Source organism: Thermobia domestica, chromosome 9, assembly GCF_964235325.1.
Source record: "Thermobia domestica chromosome 9, izTheDome1.hap1.1, whole genome shotgun sequence".
In the NCBI taxonomy this organism is placed as follows: Eukaryota; Metazoa; Arthropoda; class Insecta; order Zygentoma; family Lepismatidae; genus Thermobia; species Thermobia domestica.
The window spans coordinates 242,414,554-242,440,327 of NC_137462.1; the positions used below are offsets into that span (position 1 = coordinate 242,414,554).

The 25,774-nt window shown below is 35.7% G+C and overlaps 1 protein-coding gene across 1 annotated transcript in view; it reads left to right on the forward strand.

The window, feature by feature from the left end:
• Positions 1-25,774, forward strand: part of nrm (neuromusculin) — an 851,931-nt gene that overhangs the window by 359,492 nt on the left and 466,665 nt on the right. The window contains exon 5 of the mRNA XM_081726627.1: positions 25,489-25,656. Coding sequence (XP_081582753.1) covers positions 25,489-25,656 — 168 coding nt within the window. The remainder of the gene's footprint in view (positions 1-25,488; positions 25,657-25,774) is intronic.

Here is a 25,774-nt window from a genome sequence, read left to right on the forward strand (position 1 = left end):
CTCTTACAAGCCCTCCTTTGTCTTTCTTCCTATCCTTCTACTCGCTATTTTTTCATCCTAAACCTTCCTTCTTTATATCGTTTTTATCTTACCTTGGGAATACTCGAAACAATTTTCAATAATGGAGGAACATAAGAAGGGATATTTCTTCACATTCAAAAGCATTTGCAAGGCTGCACCTTTATAAAAATCACCTCCACACGACAACGTTGTTCTAAAAAAAAAAAAAATAATAATAACGAAACGCCTGATATTCTTTCGGGGAGAGTGCAAGGGCTTCATAGTTTATTCTCAGTCTTACAAATAGTCTTGGAATGAACATATACAGTTTAACGAATGATTACGGTGTATATTTGGCTACGTTTTCTTGCAAGAAGCACTTCATAGAAGTATTGTTTAATGTTGTTGGTATAATTACTAACACTGATAGATTATAACAAAATGAAAGAATATGGTGATTCATATCGCATGCGATTATATGTTTCTTAGCTAAGTTCGAGTTAATATTTAATGTAATTTTACACTAGGAAGAACACCAATGAAAAACAAGAAGGAATCTTTGAAGAAAGTTGATTATGATAAGAGTACCACCTCAGGTACGGAAAAATAACAGTTCTTCCCTGTTACAGAGTGAAAAGCATTTTAGTTTATCTAACTTTAAATGTAACGTGAGAAAATAATATTATTTCTGTTGATTATGGACGTGAAACTTTTTTTTTTACCTATCCTTGGACAATACATTGAGAGGGGGAAAAACTAAGAGGAGATCCACTGACATAGAGGGAGAACTAGGATAGATGGCCAAATAGATTCAGTCCTTACAAGTTCTTACAATAGAGAAGATACTTAAATTCAAAGAAAATGGTTGAATAAGAATAGGTAGATAATCAAACAGAACGGTAGCTCAAATTTAAGAGGGACTGGCACTATGAATTCTCTTACAGTTACCAAAATTAACTAATTTGGGAGGTTGATCGGGATGTCCGCTACGGCACTGATATGGGAGTCATTCAAAAGGGCCAGTTCATTTTGGAATTGGTTCCCGAATTCGACGCTGTCATTCACGACACCACTGCTGTGATTTAAAAAAAATAAAATTGCGTTCATTACAGATGAGCTACAATATCGGCTTCCTCTTGCTTCTTGATTGCAAGTCTGCTTTTAGATGTTTGTCAAGAATAAAGAAATATTATCTGTGTATCAATTGGTGGTGGTTAGTCTTTAGTTTATTCTGTAAAGCACTAGAAGTTATGGCAATAAATAAATTCTTTATCCTGTTCCATTTTAGTTTCTCTATCTGTTTCCACGCCATTAAATTTTCACATGACAATTTCTTGCGTGCTTATTGCATATTTCCCTTTTTCCAAACATTAAAAACTTGATGACTAGGGTCATCAAGTCTAGAAGACTCAGATGGTTAGGTCATGTAGCCAGAATGGAAGAAAGTAGGAACACATTCAAAGTTTTAACTGGAAATTCAATCGGGAAACATCCATTAGGAAGACCTAGGCGAAAATGGGAGGACAATATTAAGATGGATCTCGCAGAAATAGGAATACAAACCAGAAGCTGGATCCATAGGCCATAGAGTTAGTTGGTTAGGTTTTATTGTACAATATAAGCTTGTGAAATATAAGCGAAATTAATAAAGTGTTAATTATATTTTGGTGTTACAAATCAAACCAATCATTCTTATCAGCAAAAAAACTATTGAAAAGACATTAATGACCATGCATGGGCTTAAAAAAAAGTTAGTCGAATGTTGCCATCATAAGTTACTCCTTTCCATTGTTACCAGGAGGCACAAAGGAGACTGACTGGCTCTTTCCTCTTAGTTTTTGCCCTTTTGAGAAAAAGTTACTTTATTCATATACAAATTATATCTGGAATTTAATAAATAGATACGTAAATAAACAAAATCGCACAAGCTGAAATAATGAGTAATTGGAAACCTTATTAAACAGTAAAACACATTTTAGTTGACTACTTTTGCCTCCCCAAAATGCGTTTGTAAAACAAGTACAAACTGAAATCCCAACTGAAACAAGTACAAAAAGCAAATTCCTTTTAATCCGGAGTAATCATACATTATTGGACTGTTTACATATGTACTTAAGTGTGTTAACATATGTCAAAAGTAAAAGTTTAAATGAAAGCAACATGTTTTAACTTCTGCAGAAATATGTTAACAAAGATTTTCTTGATTTTGTATTGTGTGTGTATTTAATGGAAGAGAAAGCATGCACGAGGTACTTAAAGTGAAGAAGAATGAAGATATGAACATAGCACAAGCGGAAACTGAAAATTCCACTACGCGTTACAGAAAGTACTGTAACCAAATACTTGCTAGTAGTGCAACGGAGAGAGAAATTCTCGTGAGTGTCAGGCTGTTCTCTTGAAACGCCTTGCAAAGCCTCTTTAGAGACCGTGATGTGACTGCTAACGTGGAATTTATGGTCGCGTTTAATTAAAACCTTAGTCCAATACTGTCTCCCTTTCGTCTCATATTGCCTTAGATATTACGATTCAAGTCTGGCTACCTATTGCACGACAAATTTGATTCTTGCAATTAGTTCTCGCATGTTTTAGCAGCAGCTCAACCTCTTCAATGTAAGCTCGGCCGTTTTTTCCCGTTTAACTGCTTTTGTTTCACAAATTATTACCTAGTATAAATTTGACATAGCGAACAAGATGTAGACATTAAAAGAGCATTGAGACTCTCAACCCACTCAACCTTGCTGAATGAATCTTTACTCCTTTTTCTGAGGAGAAAAAAGAATGTTGGATTGAGTGTAGTGCTGATAGTCACTATACGCAATCACCACGTTTTGCGTCACATGTTGCGTTGACAATACATTAGAAGCCGCAGTGTGTGACCGCGTATGTCTTTTTAGTGTACGATTTTAACTCTCGCTTTCTCAGCTCTTTAAGTGGATGTGTCAGTATTCATTACAGCAGATTCTACCAAAATCATCCAGTCTGACCAATGTCTACTACGAAAGTTTATTTTTTCTGAACATCTCTATTAAGACCTTTACACGAAACGAAACAGGTTATTTAAAATGCAGGATGAATGTATCTTCTTTCAAGTTCGACTAAGAATAGATAATCAATTAGAAACAAAATTTGGTGACTTACTAGATTTAATCATTTGATAAACAAAACAAGAATTTTAGGAATGATGCAAAAAAAAATGCATCAAAAGATTGCGATCTTGACCAATAATTTGCTTTGAGACCAAGGACCACCAAAATTTTTGAACGGCGCCTAAATCGAGTTTTCGTAGTTTCTACGAAATAAGTACATCATACTGAGTTAAGTGATAGTTTCGGTTTGGCTACACTATATGCAGTTCTCCAGATATAAGGCGTACAAGAGAAGTTTTGATTGTAATATATTGGATCTTTTGACATGGAAACATTTTTTTCTTGTGTTCATAGTGTGAACTTCATTTTTGTGTAAAAACAAAAAAAATATTTACCAAATAATATCTACATTACCATTAGTTTAGCACCACTTAAATTTCTGTGCCAACTAATAACTAAACAGAACACTCATCCACAGATCTTGTTTCGAAAATGTTATGTTTATCTAATCAAGTTAACCAAATTTTAAGTCAGTGTAAGGAGAAATATATATTTTAAGAAAGTGGTGTTGGTGCTTTCATTGCCATTTCATACATAACAGCTATAACTCACAAGCCATCATTTTAGTCATGGATAGATCCTTCATAACGATTATGTCTAAAATTGAGCCCTTTAAAGATGAATAGCGCCGAAAGGAAAGAATGTCGCCTTTCCGACCGAAGAATTGCAGAGATTTACATGTTATGAGGACATAAAGGAGTTTTTTTTTTTAAAAAAAAAAGTGAGAAAGAAAGAAGAGAACATGTGTTGTTACTGGAATGAATATTTTTACCCTCCTTCCTTCTAACTCTTTCTCTCTCTGAAACTCCGACGTATCACTGACATCTCTCTTATTCTGTTGACGAGTGCTTGGACGACTGAGATTCTCCAACCACAGTCATTTGTTCAACGAAGCATACTTGAAACACAACATTTTAAAAAGGAAATTAAAAAAAAGATTTTAAAAAATGGCATGTGGGGGCAGTGTGAAAAACTACTAGTATGTGTCTGTTATCTTTTTTAAAAAAAATAGAAAAAGCGAATGAGTGACATACGTAATGCAACATTTCACTTGAATGTTTCCGTTCATTTGTATCTTTCAGAGCCAACATTTTCGTTAAAATGTTAACAAACTTGTGAAGTTTATCAAATTAAATGGTTCTGTTCTGCCATTTTAAGGATGACAATAGATTTTGTTTGTTTGCTTGGAAAATTTCTGACATTTCTTTTGATCTATTATTTAAGTTTCCGGTCATAATTTGTCAAATATTTTTGAAGTACAGTTTGTGTGCCTGTGTGAGTGTTCCAGAGATGCAGAAGATCGCAAGGCCTTCTCAATTAGCCTCAAGCTTCAAATTGTTTCACGTTGAATGCGTACTATACTTTACCAACAGAGCAAATTCTGTCATTTTACCAGAAACCTATATGCCGTTTAAATCCAAATGCAGCCATGTAACTTGGGGAAGGAGGAGATACATAAAAATGATCGAAAATGACCGATATTAGTGTCGAATCTATAGTTTTCGGAGCTGCGGTGGGGTCACTCGGTCGAAAAAGGGTAAAACGTTTTTTCAGGCAGTTATCCTGATGAGGTTTTCCTGGGTTTTCCTCATTCACACAAGGCAAATGCCGGTGTGGTACCTAACTTATAGGTCCTAGGTCTCTTCCTTCCTTCCCCAATCCTTTCTTCCTTCTCTTTCCTCTGATAGTGTGCTCGCCGAGGACGCCATCCCTCGTACGTGACGAGTGAAATGGCCATAGATGCCGAAAGCCCAGAAATCTAAATCCTCCTCCTTTTCGGATATGAGATAAGGAGTTGTGCATGTAAGGGTCTTCACTACAGCGAAATTAAACTACCGTTAATTTTAGAGTTTTTCTGTAATATCTTCAAAACAAATAAAAAATATTCGAAAAGCAGAAACGTAGTGAACTAGACAATATGATTTTGCATGTGATGAGGTTATCACAATTCATCTATCTGCTTTCGATTTGCAACTGTAGATAGATTTAGCATTTTTTTTGCGGGTTCAGTAAATAGCGGCATACCAAAAGCTGATAGGTGAATTGTGGTAAAGGTGTCACATTTAAAATCGTATTGTCTAGTTCACTACGTTTCTGCTTTTCGAATATTTTATTTGTTTTGAAGATATTACAGAAAAAACTCTAAAATTAGCGGAAGTTTAATTTCGCTGTAATGAAGACCCTTAAGATGTTTATTTCAACCCAGCGAAGCGGGTAATCGAGCTAGTAAATTAATAATAGTAATAAGGAACAAAGATGAAATTATGTAATCTTTTAGTTGGTAATGCGAGCGAAACGTCGTTTCAACACAAATAACATCGATAGTAGGAGATGGTTCGTTACATTGCTTCAACAGCTCAGAGAATAGAATGTGCTAAATGGTAAAGAGCTCAAAAGGCAACTGCTGCATTCGTTTACAAATATATCTGGAATAGCAACAAAGAAATACTTCTCATCAGAATGTGTTATGAGTATTTTATGTTTAGTTGGGATTTGATTATTCTAGAAGTTTTCTAGCAGCAATAGAACCTCGTGTTTCTCATTTCCTATGGAAGTTACCTTCAAGATTATTATAAGGAGAGAGAAAAATACAGTTAGATCTTTTAATGTCGCAAGATCATGCCTTTGAGGCTAAAAAACACAGTTGATTAATGAAAGTGGTGGGAGAAAAAAAGAGATCTCCGAAAAAATCCTTGAACACAATGTGTTCCACTACAGGTCCACATGGCCTAGAATCTAACCAAGGGCCCTTGTATTAAAGATGAACACTCAAACAGTGAGCCATCGTCCCCCTCATTAAGAGAGAAAAATAGAGGTATCAAGTAATAGAGACTGATAGTAAATAGGATTTTTGGATTTTCTCCCAAAACCATTTTATTACAAAACTTGCAATAATACAAATATTACAGCATATTTCTATAATGTTGGTCCGAAGACTATATAATGTCCCTTAATACATTGTTGAGTTGTAGTAGTATAGCATGCGAGAATCTCAGGGGACACAGCAGCCAAAAAAATCTTTGAAATGAAATCTTTGAGTTTTATGTCCCACGGTTATGCCGGTTAGGCTAAAGGAGACGGTGATTATGAGAAATGAATGAAATGGTGGAATGAAGGAAGTGCGAGGAAACGGGAGAACCCCGAGAAAACCCACGCAGACGGTGTTTGTCCAGCACAAAGTTCACTTGGCGGAAGCAGGGTTTGAACAGCAGCCAAAAGAGTGATAGGAGGTTCTCAGGGCCCAGCGCAGCGAGGCGAAAGGTTGAGCAAATTTCAGGACCCTGTGCAGCCAAGAAATGGATTAGGAGATTCTCAGGGCCCAGAGCAGTCAAGAGATAGGGATATCTAGATTCAGGGTCCAATGCAGTCAAGAGAGGGCAGGAATGATAAGTCTTTGCAGACTGGTGGCGTCCAGTGTTCTACAACTTATTTTATATCAAAACTTCGTGTGACCTCTACTTCTTCATGGGTGGCGCTGTTGGAGTCCTCCTTCGGATTACATGTCTGGTGTTGACATTGTCGTTTGCTTGATAATGTTGTTTAATTTCAGCATGTGGAGAGAATATATTACCTTTTTGTAGTACCATGGTTTTATATCCCAAAATCGTGATTGATTCCTGTTGTGTTAAATAAATGTTAGGAGAGTTTAGTAGGTGTGTCATGGTTAACAGGCAGATACATACTCCTGTAAAGTAAACCATGTATTTTATTTGCAAGCTGAATTTTATAGTGCAAATATTTCGTGAATCATTTTGACCTTTCATACGGTTCATAAATAAGAGCAACTACTTTTTTAAAATGTTAACCTATTCAGTTGTATATAATTTTCTCCATCAGCGTATGCGCTATTGTTCAGTAATTGGCAGTGAAGCTCAGATTCCGTAACGCTTAACACAACAGCACTTACGGCATTTTCCCATTAGTAATTTATAAATTCATTATAAATGAGTTTAAACAGTAAACAGAAAAAAGTGCTGTATTAATGATCACCTGGTGGAGCTCACCTGGTGCTTTAAATTATTGTGTTGTTTCAGCTGGTAAAAAATACAAATGAAGCTCGAGGCAAACCAATTGTGTCAAACTATGCGATATCAATTTGTTTTATCTACACATTTATTTATATGTTTACTTAAAATATACATATATTGCACACTGGCCATTTTAAAGAGAAAAAAATTAGTTCATTACAAGAATATTGAAGAAATATAGAATAGAATCACACACATCTATATATAGAGTGTTCCCTAAATATTTGATTTGTTTATTGCTATCACTAGAACACTTTGTATGATAATCGTACAGATGAGAAACTGTGACAAATGATATGTGATGAGGCATACTTCTATTTAAAGGTATCTCGTGTGGCTAAGTGATTAGCGTATGCGCCTTTGACATTGGAGATTAGGGTTCGATTACCGACGGGAGCTCATGTGGTTCGGATTCCACGTTAAGTTGTTGGTTCACGTCTCATGTAGCCTTGTTGCTGAAAGGGACGTTAAAATGGAAAATCAAATCAATTCATACTTCATTTAAAACTGGATTTGCAAACAAATAAAAATTTGCCTATTTCAGCACACAAGTATCCACAATAAATATAGAAAAAGGCCATTTCATGATCGAGTTATTGTTCGGTATGGTATTGTTTGTCATATGCTGTTGCTCATTCCTTTTCAAAAAATAAATGGCTTTCAGTATTGACTAGTGGACATTATTACCACAGGTTGGATTCGTTTCTCTCACTTTGATGGCAGTGGAGAATGAGTAATCTGCCATACTGCGAGGTTAAACGTGGTATTAGATGGCAAAACATGACAGATTCAAGAAATTTTCCAAATCGTGTGATGTCTCGAAATTGCAGTATTAGCTGGTTTCCGTGTTCGCCAGATCTCACCCCTCACAATTCCTTGCTATAAAAATTCTTTAACGACATCGTGTACGAGACGCACGTATAAATCAAGAGCATTAGCGGCTCTGAAGGAAAACTTGCTCATGACGATTAGTAATCTGTCACGAAAGCGAAATTTAGAAAAAGTGTGAAAAGTATAGTTTCTCAAACTCGTTACTATTAAATATAAATGATGGCGATATGTTTAATGTTATGTTATATTTCATGTATCTGTAAACTTCCCATATCTGTAACACCCGTGATAGTGTATAAATTGTTCAGTTATTTGTAATAGCTCCTTTGCCATTCGAAGTTTGCGCATGGATCCATGCAGTAGCGACTAATATGGTTGGATCACTCCTTGTCTTTATAGCAACCTCAACTTTCTCGTGCATACTCCCGATGGCTTGCTTATATGTTTCATGATAATTCTAATCAGTTCTGAAGTTAAACAAAATTATTACTCAATTTCTACTATGGTTACAAGAATGTAACCTTTAAAGAAAGGAGGATGGTAGATTTTTAAGCAAGACTATACATTATATATTAATAACTTTTAGCAGAATTTTTTTTTTATTTTATTTTTTTTATTTTTATTTTATTTTATTTTATTTTATTTTATTTTTGATGTTTTAGTGTTGTTTTCTTTAACTAGAATCAGAATCGGAAAGGTAGGAATGACAGGTTACCGTTTCTTGTTTTGCCATTGTAAGGTTATGTATTCAAATCCCACAAATTCTGTACATACTGAAGCTTATTAAAAAAAAAAATCCCTTAATAGCACTAGTTGAATGTCTGGATGAATTAGTCATAAGCCTTTGTAGAATTTCTTCCAAAATTCCTGTTATGGTTATTTCCGGCATTAGCTGCATTTGAAAAATGATAAATAAGGAAACTTATTTTTCGTTTCCTAGGTAGATTTATTTTTGTTAGAAATAAAATCTTAGCTTAGATATATAAGTTAGATAGTTGCTTTGTAACAAAGATTTAGCGTATGTATGTGTTTGTACCTCAAACAAAGAACTGAGGACACAGAGATTAGAAAGGCCATCGCTTGCTGACAGAACACAGCGATTCCCACAAATCCTCCGTGAAACGAAACTTAGATGGATCGCCAATGAAGCTGTCACGGCAGCGCTTGGCCTGGAAAATTTATATTGCTTTTAGCAATTGCCTAGAAAGTCCTTCGTCAGCGTTGTCACTATCATCATGCAAAGGATACATCTTGCCTACATGCATGTATATTTTGTTTCATTTTTTTAACTTTTTTTTTTTGTTTCTTTCTCTTGTAAACCTGGATGTACTACTTGGTAATTGTATGTTCTGCCATTATTTAAAACAGAAATGTAATGTGTTACTGTATATACGTATGTGTTTTTCTATCTTGAAGGTATCTTTCAATCTCGAACCTTTTCACTATAAACATGTATCACAGATATTCACATTAATATGGGTCATATCTTCTTTTCTCAAATAAATTGTTTCCTTAGAATATAGTATGCCTCCAAAATCTAAAGCAAAATTATAGGTGTCGTATTATCTTCTACTCCATGTGTCTTCTAATATTCTGAATCTTGAAATTAAATCTTTCAATTTTACGTTCCACGGTTATGCCGACTAAAGGCTAAAAGAGGTGGTGATGATGAGAAATGAATTAAATGGTGGAATGAAGAAAGTGGAGGAAAGGGGAGAACTCCGATAAAACCCATGCACACAGTGTTTGTCCACGACAAAGTTCACTTGGATGGGATGGATCAAGGGACTTTACACACCAGAGGTGAACGCTCTAACACTGAGCTATCGCGACAGCAATATTCTGATTTTTTTTTTTTAAATTTCACCACAGCTTCTTGAAACTATTCAAATTTTGTAATGAAAAGAAGCCGTACCAGTACATATTCTTTTCCAAAGGGAATTTAAATCCCTGTCTTCACAATACAGCCTCAGATTTCAATCATAGTAGGCATTCTTGTAGTGTTTCCTGTTTTAAAATACTTTACAAAATCGCACTAAGACTATTAAGCACGTCTTCTTTTACTGTTTGAATTTTACTTAACAACTTACAGATACTTAATAACATAAAAAAATATAAAAACAGTGTCGTATTGTATCTAAAAAATACTATTAAATATAACTCTAATGCTAGTTAAATATACTACTGTTAACAGACCACTTATTATGGGTCGGGAAGTTTGATTTTTTTAATTTGTGGGCATTCAAATTTCTGCACCATAGAATTATTAGTGCTTTAAAATAATTATTAGTGTTCTTTTTAGTGTCAACCAGCAGTGTCATAGCGAGCATTACAAGATTGGGGGGAGATGAAACTTGAAATTGCCAAGTCTTAATTTAAAAATGTCAAGTCTTGATAAAATAAAAATTACTAGGTGTTTCGAAAATCTTAATCTCACTTTTACCAACCCTGCGGAAAACTTTACAGCAACCTTATTTTCATATTCGTTCCATTCCGTGCCCCATCTGAGATACGAATACGAACAGCCCCCGGTTTCGAGTAAAATTTCACACCTCAACTCAGAATCATTATCATCTCCCACGATGCACAGCTGTTAATTTGACAACTTATGGCTAGTTTAAGTAATCCCCGCCAGCCAATCCTCACCAGAAATGCGCAGAGTTTTTTTCTCTTCTGTCCTCCAGTCTCCTCCCACTTCGATTTTATAATATCGCCCTCTGATGAAAAGTATTAAATACCGGCAAGAAAAATACTAATATATAACCTCCCTTTTAGGCGCCCATCCAACCACAAGCACGGAACACGTGCCTCGCTTGCTCCCCCATGAGCTACATAAGTAATATACAATAGTTACGCAATGCTTTGACTTATAAATACTATAAAGAAAGGAAGAATTGCCATTTTTGCTTTACTTTCCGAAAGAAGGAACTCCGGAATTAAAAATATGGTAGGAAACGCAACACATTTGTATGAAAAAGAAGTGAGACACACACCGGTCTATGCTTTCACCCAGCAGACGTATTGTTTGGCCCCCAAAATGTGACTTTTGGTATCATGTACTTAGGTTTATAGCGTAAGCGACAGAATGACTTGACTCATCCATTGTAGCTTTCGTTCATCGAACAGCATTCCCAGAAACCTACTGTGTCCCCCTGTGCCGTGCCGTGGAAAATCAGCACCCGGGGCCAGAGTATACGACGGCGGCCTCGTAGATATGAGTTAGGACGACAGATCAGCCGCGAAGCGCAAGAAAATTTTCAAAAATAAACCCTACTTTTCCTTGATTTTGAGCATCTTTTATTACTGTTTTTTCTTCCATTTTATATATGTGCACATATATTTTCCTAAAATGAGTAACATTATAGGACCACTTCCTAAAGCAGAAAGAGGATCTAAGTACATACTAATAATATTCCAAGTAATTTTTCCTTTCTCTCTTTTTGTTTCATTCTCTTCTTTTCATTTTACTCCCCAATTTTGCGCCCCCTTTCTTCGGCGCCCGGGGCTATCGCCCCCGGTATGCAAGGTACTGGTGATACCATTCCCAAAACACACTTTTGTTCAGTTTTCCCTACTTGAAAAGCCCTATAAATAGAAAGTCTTACTGCAAAACAGAACTGAAATAAGCTATTCTTGTCCTCTATATTAATATGATCACCTTTTGTTTCAAATCGAAAGATTTATTCACACACAAAGCATACACAGTTGCACAATACAAAGTATATTCACTCTAGTGTCAACGTCTACTTGCCTTTAACATTTTACTATTAGAAAGAAAAACCTCTTAAATTTGTCAAATTTACATACTATACATAGTAAAAAGTTTATACTAATAAACCCGCCACGTTTTCTTCATGAGAATACGGGACACCTTAGATCCCCTTCCTCCCAAAACTTTCCAACACAATCCAATAAACTGTACCTCTGGTTATGAACAACAGTATAATATATCGCGGTGGCTCAGTGGTATAGCGTTCACTTCTGGTGCATGGGGTCATTCGTTCGAACCCAGCTCACTTCAAGTGAGTTTTGTAGTGGAAAAACACCGTGTGGGGAGTTTTCTCGGGGTTCTCTCGCTTCCTCCCACTTTCTTCATTCCACCATTTCATTCATTTCTCATCATCACAGTCTCCTTTAGCCTCGCCTACATTAATTTTTTTCAACCATATAATAGACGGAAGTTTCCTAAGTTGCAGCTACTTTTCTCTCGTCGATCCCTGCAATTAACTTTACGGACTGAAGATGTTTACAGTCCAACTACAAAAAATTGCCTTAAAAACTTAAGATAATGTCTTATAAAAATGCTTTACAGAAAAACAATATGCAAACGGTTTAAATCAGTGATACAATCTACATTCAATATTCTTCGCGCGTTTAGCAATATTTATTTACATGGTAGTATTTGCCAAAATTACGTTTGTCGGTTTAATCTGATGAAAAGTTGATTTTTCTCCTTCTGTCGTGTATAATTGTCAGGACCAGATTTACATATTTCTAAGCCCTGGACCAAGCACAATTCTGTGCCCATAGCCTCTCAAAAATATTATAATTCTTGTTACTTTATTTAATGTCTCTCTGAAGAAAAAGTCACTCATCTTTCCTGTGTTTGTACATGTAGAAACACTCAAAGCCATCTTACGTTTATATATATATATATATATATATATATATATATATATATATATATATATATAGGAGAGTGTCCGAGTTTCCACCAGGTACAATGGATAAAGTAGCATTGCAAATTTCGCTCGCTATCAAGTCGGACAGGGTATTGTGATAACTTACTCAAAACTGTACTCAAACTTACTCAAACAAGCTACACTTTATTGTTCATTCACATTGTCCCAGCCAATGTTATAATTTTTGATTTTTCACTTTTCGAATAAGCTTATATTGATATAAGAAATGGGATGGAATTAAAATATGGGACATTTGCCTGTCCAGACTAAATTTACGGGGACGCAGAATTCTCGGGCCCAAAATCGGGACAGTCCCGTTTTTTACGGGGCGTATGACAGGCTTAATACTAGCCAGTTACTGCCTTGTTCTTGTTTTATTAATATCAATTCTGCCAGTCACTATCTGTTGCCTTGTATACGCCCTTGTATCAAATGCTTTTGCGTCCAATGCTCTACTTGCCACCGAAACGCCTCTTCTGTCTGCCTTTGCATGCCAACTCTATTCTGCTTTTGTCAGTGGTACAATTCCCGATTTCTCATTAAAGATTCTTCAAAATGTTTAGGAATATCAAATGAACAAAAGTCAAGTGTGATCACTTGCAACAAGTAAAGAAAATTTAAACGAATATATCAATTTATTTCAAGATAGGAAACTACACAAAACTTATACCAAGTCTATAGAAGAACTGATAATAATTTGCAGCAACTGGGTACCTAAGAAAATCCTAAACCGAATAAGTCAATTGAACAAAACAGCATTCTTCAAATTGCCAACTATGTATTTTAATTTGTCAACTTGTTAAGAAATTGGTAACTTTCGGGGGAGGCTCCCCCCTTTAACCCCCTTTACGACGCCCCTGTTTACCAGATACTGTCTGGCTCATCTTATTATTATTATTATTATTCATTATATTTAAGTTCATTACAAAAATTCAAATAAGTTGGGAAAGGTTAGAAAGAAAATCCTTAAGAAGAAAGCAATATATGAGTCGTAACTAGAAAATCAAATATGTTTATGCAGCATTTTAAAGTATATATACGACATATCATGATGCTTTAAATTTTAAGTTTGATACAGTATAATATATTTTGTGTATTTATGGACTGATAATAAATATACATATGGCTCCAATCGTGGTAAGGTAATTTTATTAGAAGAAAGTTATGTTCTGATTTTTTAAATCTAACATTTAAAGTAATGTATTATGTATATTATCTATTAGCATAGCTTCACTGAAAATGTTCTAGCATTGTAATGTGAAAAAGCTATTTTAGAAGAAACTCGATCAGAAAATAGGTTAAAGGTACTCTTTCAACATTCACTTGTTAGGATTTGAGAAAAAACTTCAGTGAAGATGGCGTGTACAAGATTTAAAAATTTAGTGGTGGCCACGGTGGCTCAGTGCTAGAGAGCTTACACCCTGCTGCATGGGGTTCCTGATTCGATCCCCGGTCAAGTAAGATTGTGGTAGACAACATCGTGTCTGTGAGTTTTCTCGGGGTTCTCCCGTGTCTTCACTTTCTTATTCAGCTGGCTCTTCCATCATAATTCACTACTTGCTTTAATCATAGTTTCCTTTACTCTAAAAGGCATCATCGTGGCACGTTAAACTTAAAGATGTCATTTGATTTCATCTCGAAACCTTGGTTTCCTATTTGTACACAAGAACACTATTATTATTATTATTATTATTATTATTATTATTATTATTATTATTATTATTATTATTATTATTACAGAAGTAGAAATAAAGGGTGGTAGTAGAAAAAGCTAGCAATGAATTAATAATATCATGGCTGTTTCATTATAATGTAATTAATAGATTGTACAACTTCAGTTTTTCTTTTGATCTTTGTACTGTAAATCTCCTTTTTTATTATTATTTCTTTTTGAAGTTGTACTCAGAAAAGACAAATTAGATTTTCGTGCTGCACACACACACACACACATACATACGCACACTATGAAGCGAAAGATAATATAAATAAAAGAAAAGCCGAAAGAAGCAGCAGTAATATCTTCTGTTAAGACTTTTAATCTGGTAGCCGAAAGCGCTTTTTTTTTTTTTTTTTTTTTTTAGAAGACCATGAACTTAACATGAAAGCATAACAGGAAGGAAAGTAAAACAAAACGAACAAAGAGCACAAGAGAACCTAAAAGACAGAACAAAACGCAAAAGAAACTTGAAAGAAATATATGAAAGAAAAAAAGAACCGGATAAAATATTGCGGAAAGAGAAACCGTGGAAGATAAATTAAGTGTTTAATAAGGTGGAAGAAAAAGTTAAAGGTGGGTTTCTGTGGATCGTAGCTCTACACGAAGGCACTTGGTCATTTCTTGTGTCAAAAGCAGTGACCGCCATGATCCATCTCTCTCCTCGTGTATTGATGATCGCTATTCGCCTGAATAACACAGAAAGAAGATAGGTCGTTTTCCTGCCACTAACACTGCTTTTTGTTTACTTTTCTAATGTGTTCTTTATTTATTTTAATCATTTAGTATTGTTTTCGAATCTCTCAAAACTTCCAATAAATACAGAATTTTGAAAAACTTGAGATAAATTAGTTCATTTCGTTATTATATAACGGAAATTCTTTGATCCAATTATTGGTAAAAGGATTAAATATGAAGAAAAGGATTAAATATATATAAAATTCATCAGATTTCGTTTAATGATTGTTTCAAATTTGAATCTAGACTGCTTTTCTAAATATTAAAATTATCATTAAAATTTAGCGTCATATTTGGACTCAAACAAAACGTCTTCATATTGTGTTATTGCATACAAAGGAAAGCTCGTGACCCTTATGGCTCCCGGGTTATCGCTCGCATCAGCGGCTACAGACACTCTAAAGCAGTGATCGCCAAACCGTCGATCGCGAGTTACTAGTAACTCGCGGGAACATTTTCGGTAGATGGCGTTAACGCTACGGTTGCGCTTAGTTTATAGGCAATAAACAGATGTAAGATTTTTGAAAAGAAGTTGGGAGTTCTTTTTGTTAGGGTTAGAAACGGTACGGTAGAGGTCTGCACGGGCCGGAATTTTTAGCCTGGGCCCAGCCTGGCCCGTGAATTTATAATGTGAGGACCGACCCGAGTCCGAAATATGCTCTAGCATTTAGGCCCAAGCCCGGGCCGAGCTCGTGTGATAATCAAATGAGCCCGAAATAAGCCCGAATTACAGAAACTTTATAATTTACGCAAAATTGTACTTCTATTTACAGCAATTAGAAGTTTAAGTTTGCAGTTGTGCTTTAAAAGTTCTACAGAAAGAACGGACCAAACGTCCAATAAGTATCATTGTACAGTACATTTACAAAGTTGGGCCCGAAAAGGTCCGGGAAATATGGTTATTTATTGAAGAATTTACGGCTCGAGCCCGGCCCGGGCCCGACGTGATATGTTTTGTAGGCCCGAGTCCGGCTCGCGGGCTCGGCCCTGGCCCGTGCATACCTCTAACGGTAGCCCAGAAGCTCCATAAGTTTGGCGATCACTGCTCTGAAAAGTCCAATCCTTCAAGGAATTCAAAGCTGCATATCCCTCACTTCAAATGAACACTGAATTCTAACTTAATTATAATAGGAATATTAATGTTGTTAATCCTTTTTCTTTCACTTAATTCAGTTATTTAAGTACTCAGGCAACAATGGTAAATCTGTTTAAATAATGTTCTGTTTACCGTCAGTCGTCAACAATAGCGATACCGTGTGGCGCAGCTCCTCTCTGAACGACATTCATGATGTTCCGCAAGTAGTTAGTATATAGATGTATAGAGTTGAGTTGAGTTGATTTTGAGTTTAACGTCCTGTTCAGCAGCGAGGCTATATGAGACGTGGACCTACTGATTAACATGGAATCCGAACTACATGAGCTCCCGCCGGAAATCGAACCCGGGTCTCCCACGTCAAAGGCGCGTACGCTAACCGCTTAGCCACGAAGGATCTCTATAGATGTATAGATGACAGGTATATGCTACCACTTGTGGGGTAGTCGCGTGGCCAATTAAATACTACCAATGTTCGTAGTTTTGAGAGAAATTTCCCTAATCTAGGGAAATTTCATAGGTAAAATTAGCAAAAAAGGAAAAATCCTGGGAAATTCTCTGGCTGATTGACTAATATCAATGCTCAAATTTTTCTTTGTTCTGCAGAAATAAACCAATGCAATAGCAATAGTCTGTGTATGCTGAAAGTAGCATAATTTGCACCCATTTTTGGTTGGATACGGTCACGGTGGCTCTGGTGCGTGGTGTATCTGGTTCGAACCCCAGCCAAGTAGGTCTAAGCTTATAGTAAACAACATCGTGGGATTTCTCGAGGTACTGCCGTTTCCTCCCACTTTTTCATTCTTCTATCATCATCCACTTGCTTTAACCACCATCTTAGTTAGCCTAAAGGGAGTATTGGTGGAACGTTTATCTTAAAGATTCATTTTTCATTTTGTTGGCTGGGTGTATTTGTGTGTTTACTTTTATTTAAAAAAAAAAAGAAAAGCAAGAAAGAAAAGTAAATGAAAAGAAAACGAAAAGAATAGAATCAAAAGCAAAAAGCAAATGAATAAAACAAATATGATGGGTAGTTCCTTTAATATAGCTTTAAACTAACCTAATTACATAACTTCTATTATAGGTATAGGGAAAAATTTATGTCAGTCGAGGGAAATTTTCTTAAACGTACGAACACTGAGTACTACATGCTTCTACCCAAGTTAACTAGGCTTACAGACTGTGTGCTTAGCCGATTCTATGTAAGATCACCTGCAGAACTCTTTATGTCTGAAAGAAAGATTCTTTCAGTTTAACATCTTACGTTTATGCCCTTTAGGCTAAGTGAAATGATTAAGGCACGCGCAAGGGCGCCCTTGTGGTGGTTCCCAAGGGGGGGGGCAGGTATAAGTGACATTTCAAATGTAGTTTCAAATTTTGACCTAACTATTCTAAAAATTCTATTGGGTTTTCGATATTCCGAAGTACAATTTCCTCCTGGGGGCGAGCGGCCCACCTTGCCCCCGTTGATGGTCGCCCTTGGACGTGGAATAATGATGGGAGAATTGGGAAGGTGGGAAGAAACAGGTAAACCCCCAGAAAACCCACGGACATGATGTTGTCCACCAGAAACTTACTTGGACGGTGGGGTCGAACCAGGTACTACACGCACCAGAGATTAGCTCTCTACCATTGTTCCGCTTCTGCTACACACATAGAAAGCACATGTATTAGATAGTTGGTCATGCAGAGGCACTTATATTTAATATAATATATATTTTTGGAACTGCAGTAGATATGTCTAATAGAGCACCAGCTAGGTAGGATGCTTCAGAAACTAATTATCCCTATTTTCGGTAGCTTATTCTTGAAAGACTTTTTTTATTATTATTATTTAGAACCATGTTTATTGGGAAATTGGAAACATTTTGATGAAGACTTTGTCGTTAGTTTCGACAAAGAATATATCATATCGAACCCATGAATTGATAACAGAGAAACATACTGTATATGTAAGTTGTATTCTGACGAAGGAAGTCAACAGACTGACTGCATTTGATAGAGACAGTAAATCTTCGTCAATGAAGCTTAATGACGTTCAGCAACAATTCAGTGATGTAATTATTTTTGTTTTATTGTACTGCAGTATTTCCACTTCTCGTTTGAACGAGAGCTCTTTCTGTTTTTAAAAAAGCCTATTAATGTCAGCGACGAAAAGCAAAATCTGTATTTTATGGCCTATTAAAAAGCACAATGTACGAGGGGAAGCCTGATTGGAAAGTCCATCAGCCAATCTGAAGATGAAAATAAAAATTTATGAAAAGAACCGTTGTGCTTACAAGTTGCAACATGGGAACATTCACTATCGTGTCTGTGGCAGATGGAAAATGGGGGAATTTTGATTCAGTTTTCTCTCTTTTTCTTGTTCTTTCTCTCTCTATCCGTTCCCCATGTTCGCCTCTACTTTAGAGACTTTTCGTTGTAATTTCCTTTCTAACTTTCACTATGAAGAAAAGAGAAGAAAGAATTCCCTGTAGCACAGCACTTGCAGAAGTAACAAACGATGCAATACGTCAAAGATTGCCCAGGGAAGAGCCCACAGAAGATGGTGAACCAGTGACCCGCGAGCATTGTCTCCAGAGGAACTAAAAGTAGCAAGCGACAGAAAATGCCATCTGCGACCGACACCAGAAAGCAACTACGCACGGTCAGCTTTTCTATCGTCTCCTGTCCTTTCCCTCCATTTTCTTTTCTTCTCTTTCTTTCGTTTTTCATTTCCCTATGGCTTGAAAATATAGAAGAGGGAAAGAAATTGTGAGTTTCTCTCTCTCTCTCTCTCTCTCTCTAGTGGACGAAACTGCGTGAAGCCTGGAGGCAACAGATTTACGATAAACGTTATATCGTGGGAAACGATCTTTCCCACCAGCCCCGCTCATTTCCTCCCATCCAACATATTTATGAGGCTTGACTGTCGCACAGCGCGTCGGCGTCGGCGTCGATTCCGGACATTGAGATTCGCTGCCTCGAGGACCAGGCGAGTAAGGGCACTGGTGCTGGATAAAAAATTTTTTTCATCTCAAATTCACGTTTGGAGTTTTCTCAATTTCTCTCTTCTCTCTCTGGTTCTTTCTACCCTTTTTTTCCATTTCTCTATTTTTCCTGGAAGGTTATGCGAGAGCATTACATTCAAGAATTACATAAAGGACATTTCCATTTGAGTGTTCCTATCACAGTATGTGAACATGTTCTTTTACATATGTTTTCCTTGTTCATTTATTAGTACTGTTAAACTTCTAGATTTAAATGGGTTACTGCTTAATTGTAAATATGCTTTCTTTGTAATTTATCTTTTTAAGAACTCGTAGTTAGTATTACGGATTTGTTATGTCCACTGTTGCGCTTTAGTTTTTATGCTGTGGTATACTATACTATGCTGTAATAAGATAGAGACGTATACAGAATTTAGGCTATATGATTAAGTAATAATATAAGTGAGCAATCAATTACGAACTTTCTATAGACTGGTAATTGCGATTACCTTGTGTCTGTTGGCATAAGGGAGATGCGTTTGATAGCTGCAAAGAAAAGTAACAAGCTACCATTAAAAAAAATATAAATTACAAGTATAAGATGTGATCAAAAAATACGATGGATGTAGTTGCACAGTGCCATCTATCGGTGTTGTATCCATTTCAACTACTAAGTCCGGTAGCCTAAACCTTCGGAACAGTCAGTGTCGAGTTTAAACAAGTTGTGACATGTTAGTTGGCTTCCAGAGGCAGAAGAGTGAGGACATGTTAAGTGTGTCAATCGCGCGGCAACATTAAGTTTTGTTCTAAGCTGCAAAAAAGTGACAAAGAAGCTCAAGAAATGTAAAAATCAGTGTATGGCGATGAAGCACTGGCATTGAAGACTGTTAACAAGTGGTATGAGCGATTCAAAAGCTGCGAGGAGGCGGTTGAAAACGAGCAACCTCGAGACGTAATTCGACGTCAAAAACAGATGAAAACGTACCAAAAAAAAAAAAAAAATGACACAAATGATTTGTTCAAACAAGCAAATGACTATTTGAGAGTTTTCCGAGGAACAAAATATCTCATATGAGTCCGTGAAGAGCATTTTAACCGCCCATTAAATGGGCCAATGGTTTCCTTCTTTACCCCGAAAAACGCGCCATGCCACGCCTTGCTTTTCATCCCTGAGTTTTTGAGCGAAAAAAAAAGTATTCCTGTCTGTCCATATTCGCTGTGCTCTCCAGATATAGCGTCATGCGACTTCTGTCTCTTCCCAAAAGTTAAAACCGTGCTTAAAGGAAAACGTTTTAACACCATTACTGATAAGGAGAGGGCCATGACAGAGCAGCTGAACTGCCTTTCGAAAGAAGCCTTCCAGAAATGCTTCCAGTCTTGGATTCAACGTTGCGATAAATGTATTGCTAGCCAATGACATTACTTTGAAGGAGATTAAATCAAATTCCATGTGAGCTTATTGCTTTGTTTTTTTTTTAATAAAATTATTCATCCTATTTTTTGATCACACCTCGTAAAAGTATGGAGGTACACTCATGTCCAAAATTATTGTGGCATGTCTATAAATATGTTGTTGTAGGAATACAATTTGATAACGAATTCGCTCAGTATTTCTTATAATGTTACTGTGTGTATAATCGGCAAAGACATGTATGTGGCGAATTTCATGTCAAAATAGCAGTAAATAAGAACAATAAAACAAACCTTTCTTGTAAATTTAGCAACATTTTGTTTTTCTCATTCTAATTTTCGTATTTTTAATTCTTTTCCTATGAAGTCCACCACAAATATACATTTCTCGATTATACACATTAGTATCAGTATTAAAAGTACCCTGCAAAATCATTATCAAATTATATTCTTACAAGAAGACAGTTATAAATATGCGACAATCATTTTGGATATGAGTGTACTTGCGCCATAATCTTATGTTTATTATCATTAGCAACTGCAACTTAGAACATCTTACATGTTCATTGTGACATCTAAATCTGGTTCCAGATTATTTTAAAACACATTTTACAGTTCGAAAAGTGAAATGCCCATTTTTAAAATTAATCAATGGAAAACGATAACTCAATCAACTACGCGTATCATAAATGAAACAAAAGCAAGTTTTTTTTAAAAAACACATTTCCGATTGTTATCGGTATGTGAACACATTGTTATGTATGTTTTGAAATATGTATTTCCATGACATGCATTCCTGATTTTTACTAAAATAGGTGTATCACTAGAGTTAAAGGTATGTATATATGTGTATTCAAGTTTTGCGTTTGCGAAAACAACTATTTGTTCTATAATTACTATTCAACTGATCCGACCTTAAGCCGTAAGTAGGTTATCTTTATTGCTGTATTTATATTAAATGAAATTCAGTTCTATGTCTCACGTTTATGACGCGGAGGTTAAGAAAGATTGGAATACGGAAGAAGTTTGAGAAAACACGAGCTCTCTCGTGGCTAAACAGTTAGCATGCGCGCCTTTACCGTGGGAGACCCAGATCGATTCCTGACGGAAGTTTATATAGTTCGAATCCCATGTTTAGCCATAGGTCCAAGTCTCATATAACCTCGCTGCTGAAACGAGTTCTAACCTGAAAATAAAATCCCGACAAAAAGCTCTCTCATGGTGTTTGTCCACCACAAAACTCATTTGGTGCAAGCTATAGCACGGCCAACAAGAGATGGTCTCTGACGTTTCTTACCACATGCGATGGGACATTGCAGCCCCTACTTTGATACCAGTGTTACCAACCACGACCACTCTGTCTTATACCATTAATTAAGTTGCCACTACAGTTGCACCGAAAAAAACCTTGACACGCGAGTAGTAGCAATGTCACTGCGAGCTGTCAGAGACGTTCTCTTACTGGACGCACTATAGGATCGAACCAAGGACATTGCGTACCATAGGGGTGTGAGGTCCTTGGTTCTAAAGATCAGCAAATTCGTAGTGACATTTCTATCTTAGTCAGCTATCTATATATTTATCCTAACTATTTTAAAAGGTATTCTTTACATATCGATCTCCTACTATAAATTCAAAATATGACAGATTATCATTGTGTATAGTGAATGTGTGTGAAAGACCATATCGTTAATCATTAATTGCAATGTCAGCGGTCCACTGTCAGATAAAGCGATCTCTCTATAAATGCAAAATAGGTCGTTGGAGCAGAGGAAAGAGTAGGGCAGAATAGAAGATTGCTTGTTGTTAGGAGCGACTTTTAGCAATCAAACCTCAGTGATAATTACTTCGTATAACGCTGTTAATATGAGCGATATTATTAACAGTAAAACCTGACAGAGAGGTTGACACAAGCAACTGTAATCAGAAACTCATTTTCCGCTCCAATGTAAATGCACAATTTGATCAACGGAAAATATGACTAACTTATAATCTAGATTTTAACACGCTAACAGAGACAATGACAATAACTAACTTAAGCTCCTTAAAAATAAGAAAATTAACGTTCCATAATGTAGGGTTGTTATTAAAATGGATAGTAAAGTATGTTTTTGTTTTTAATTAGGAATAATTTTTTTAACGAAACTGGCAACATCGGTGATAGGAAGCTAACACGTATTCGTATGTGCTGGGAAATTCTTATTTAAATGTAATGGTTTTCTGTGTTGTGTTCTCAAATAAAGTGAATTAGTGTAAACAGTAAGTAATGCAGATTTGTTTGATATACGTAACACCTTATTTGACTATTTTAACTCCACTTAAACATAGAAAATCACGCTGTAAGTGAGATGTAAAGTGAAAATACAGTATAAACAAACAATTGATATATACAATTATAGTTGTCAGCACTGAACTAATATATTCGGAGTGCGTCTTGAGATTACTAGGTTGTCGGTTGTCGATTATAGATTGTCCCTCCACGTTCTATCTAGAAGTTTGTTAAAATGTGTAGAAAATAGAGCAGTTATATTGGCATCGATTAATTAAAAATATTCAACACATAAATACAGGAATTTCCTTTTTATTAAATTTATTACAAAAACTTTGAACACTAGTCAATTCATCAGCCGAAATTAATTTGTTACATAAGATAGTTGTCATATTTTCAATAATTACAATCTCAAACAAGGGAAAATTTTGAGAAATTCTTTCAAGAAGAAATGGAATTTTCTCTAAAATTCATAAATCAAAATAACATTTCTGCCTGGTTCTTTATATTTCTAACATTGTACTTTCACTTGTTGACTGTTTTCCCTCGACTCCTGCTGTTTCTGGTAATATTTTTTTGTTAAACTAAATTTTGAGTTTGCTTTTCTTGTTTTTCTGAAGTTGTATTGCAATATAGGCTATATTGCTAATTGCCCCATGTTAAATTGGACACCTGTGGCGTTACCCGTGCCATAACTATGTAAGCTAACACAATTGTGTTGACGGGTTTATTGTAGTGTAAATAGATGATTATGTCGAGATGGAGAATGTTATAGTAAGCTAGAGAAAGTTAACGAAGACCTTTCATTCATACTGATACAAAACTGTGTACATACTGAGACCCTTGAATATAATATGTCACTCAACAGAAATTCTGAAGAAAATAATTTGTAGCACGTGCAGAATATTTTTTATCAGTAAGACAAATAATATTTTCTGTACAATATTATAGCAAAGATATTCAGCATATATGCAGGGTGATAAGGTAATTAGTTCATTATTTTACGGTATTTTCTTACAAATTTAAAAGACATTTCGTCGGAATCTCATTAATAATTTACTCATAAAACTACAAAATTTGAAGTAAGGAATGAATTAATGAAGTAAAGAATTAACACAGTAAAAAAAAAACTAGCTGTGTTAATTCAACACAATGGATCTGCGTTACCCTGTTTCTGTTTAAATTTTGACACAAGAAAGGAATTAACACAGTATAAAAACTGTGTTAATTCAATACAGTGGATCTGTGTTGCCCTAGTTCTGTTAAATTCTGCCTGGCTCCATCCCAACTAAATTGGATTTTGGAATAAATTGTTAAAACGACAGTCGTCAAATCAACTATCCAACATGATATTTATGAGTTGAAATACACTGAGAACAAGTATAAGATCATCGAAAATAAATGGCAGCACTTCAGCTCGTGTAAACTTTTTAAGAAATTCATACGTTCACACAAGTATTTGCTGGAAATTTACAGACAATATATACGTTGTTCGTTAGTTGGGATAAGTGTCACATATATCATTTAAAGCTTTGGTCTTGGCTCAATATAAATTATCATTGCCAGTTATTTAGATACTTATTATGTCATTCAAGGACACTGCTAATTATTCCGAATGTCCGCGAATATAACAAATTCTACAAGCAGGAAGAAGAAAACAACACCAGCAAGCACACTCTTACATTCAGCACTTCTTCCAGACACCACTGTTACATCCACTTCAAGACTCGAGCCTACAACATCACGCAGTATCGCAGATTCAACACCAAAGACGTCTCCTGATGATAGTTCATCCTCTAAAGACATCATCCAAACTATTAAAGAACTACTTTAACTTCTGAAGGATTTAGAACTAACCAACAGTACACACGTTACTTATCTACATACCAAAGCTAAAAGCTGCCCCAGATCTGCTCAGCAAATTCACCATCCTAACGGATTTCTTCTCGGAACTATTACCATGAAGTCAAGAAAGTTTTCAGCACTTCATTGCTTGTTGCAGGCCCGTATCCAGGGAGGTCTAGGGGACCGCCCCCCCTAAATTTTCGCTGCCCCCTAAAATTTTCACGGTAGGCTTGCAAATGAACTATATTATGGTGATGAACTATAATATGGTTGGATCGGGAACCCCCTAATTTCGGCCGGGGCCCCCTACATTTTTGGGCTGGCTACCGGCCTGGCTTGTTGTAAGATCCATTTTTCTTATTTTTCTTTTGTATTGTTTCCTTTCGAATTATTTAGTACTGTTTTGTTTTGTACCCAGCTAAACACATCAATAAATAAATCATGTTACCCATCTCCCAATGAAACTACAAACAAATGAATACTCATGGCCCAAGGCGTTACCTTCTGCGGTCTGCCCATCTTCAGATGGGAATGAAATTGAAATTTTAAAAAATCTGTAAGTATCTCCGTAATCAAAACATTTTCCACAGTTTTTGGAAACTTTCATTATGTATTTACTCTTGCGAACTATTAAAAAAGTTTTACGTCCATAGCATTTTTAAATGCATTTGAACATTGTATTTGAACTAAAGTATTTGTTAAAACATTATCTTCATTTAAATTACGTAAATAATTAATTTGTTGTTTCCTTTTTGTGTTTCAGTCAAACCCGAATACATTAAAGTGAAGCATCAAAATGGATCAGAAATCCCAGATGGGAAAAGTGTAGGAACCTTCATCGAAGGTTCTGAACTAATTTTAGAATGTGAATCTGGAGGCGGAAAGCCCATTCCAAATGTGGCCTGGTGGAACGGATCACAAATTATTCCTGGTAAGTTTCTTTGCAAAAATATTTATTTATTAAACATTAACAGTGATTAAATTTAATTAACTAGCTGAGAGCCAGTTTGTAGGATATATTCATTTGCAAACCAAAATTGAAATGATTC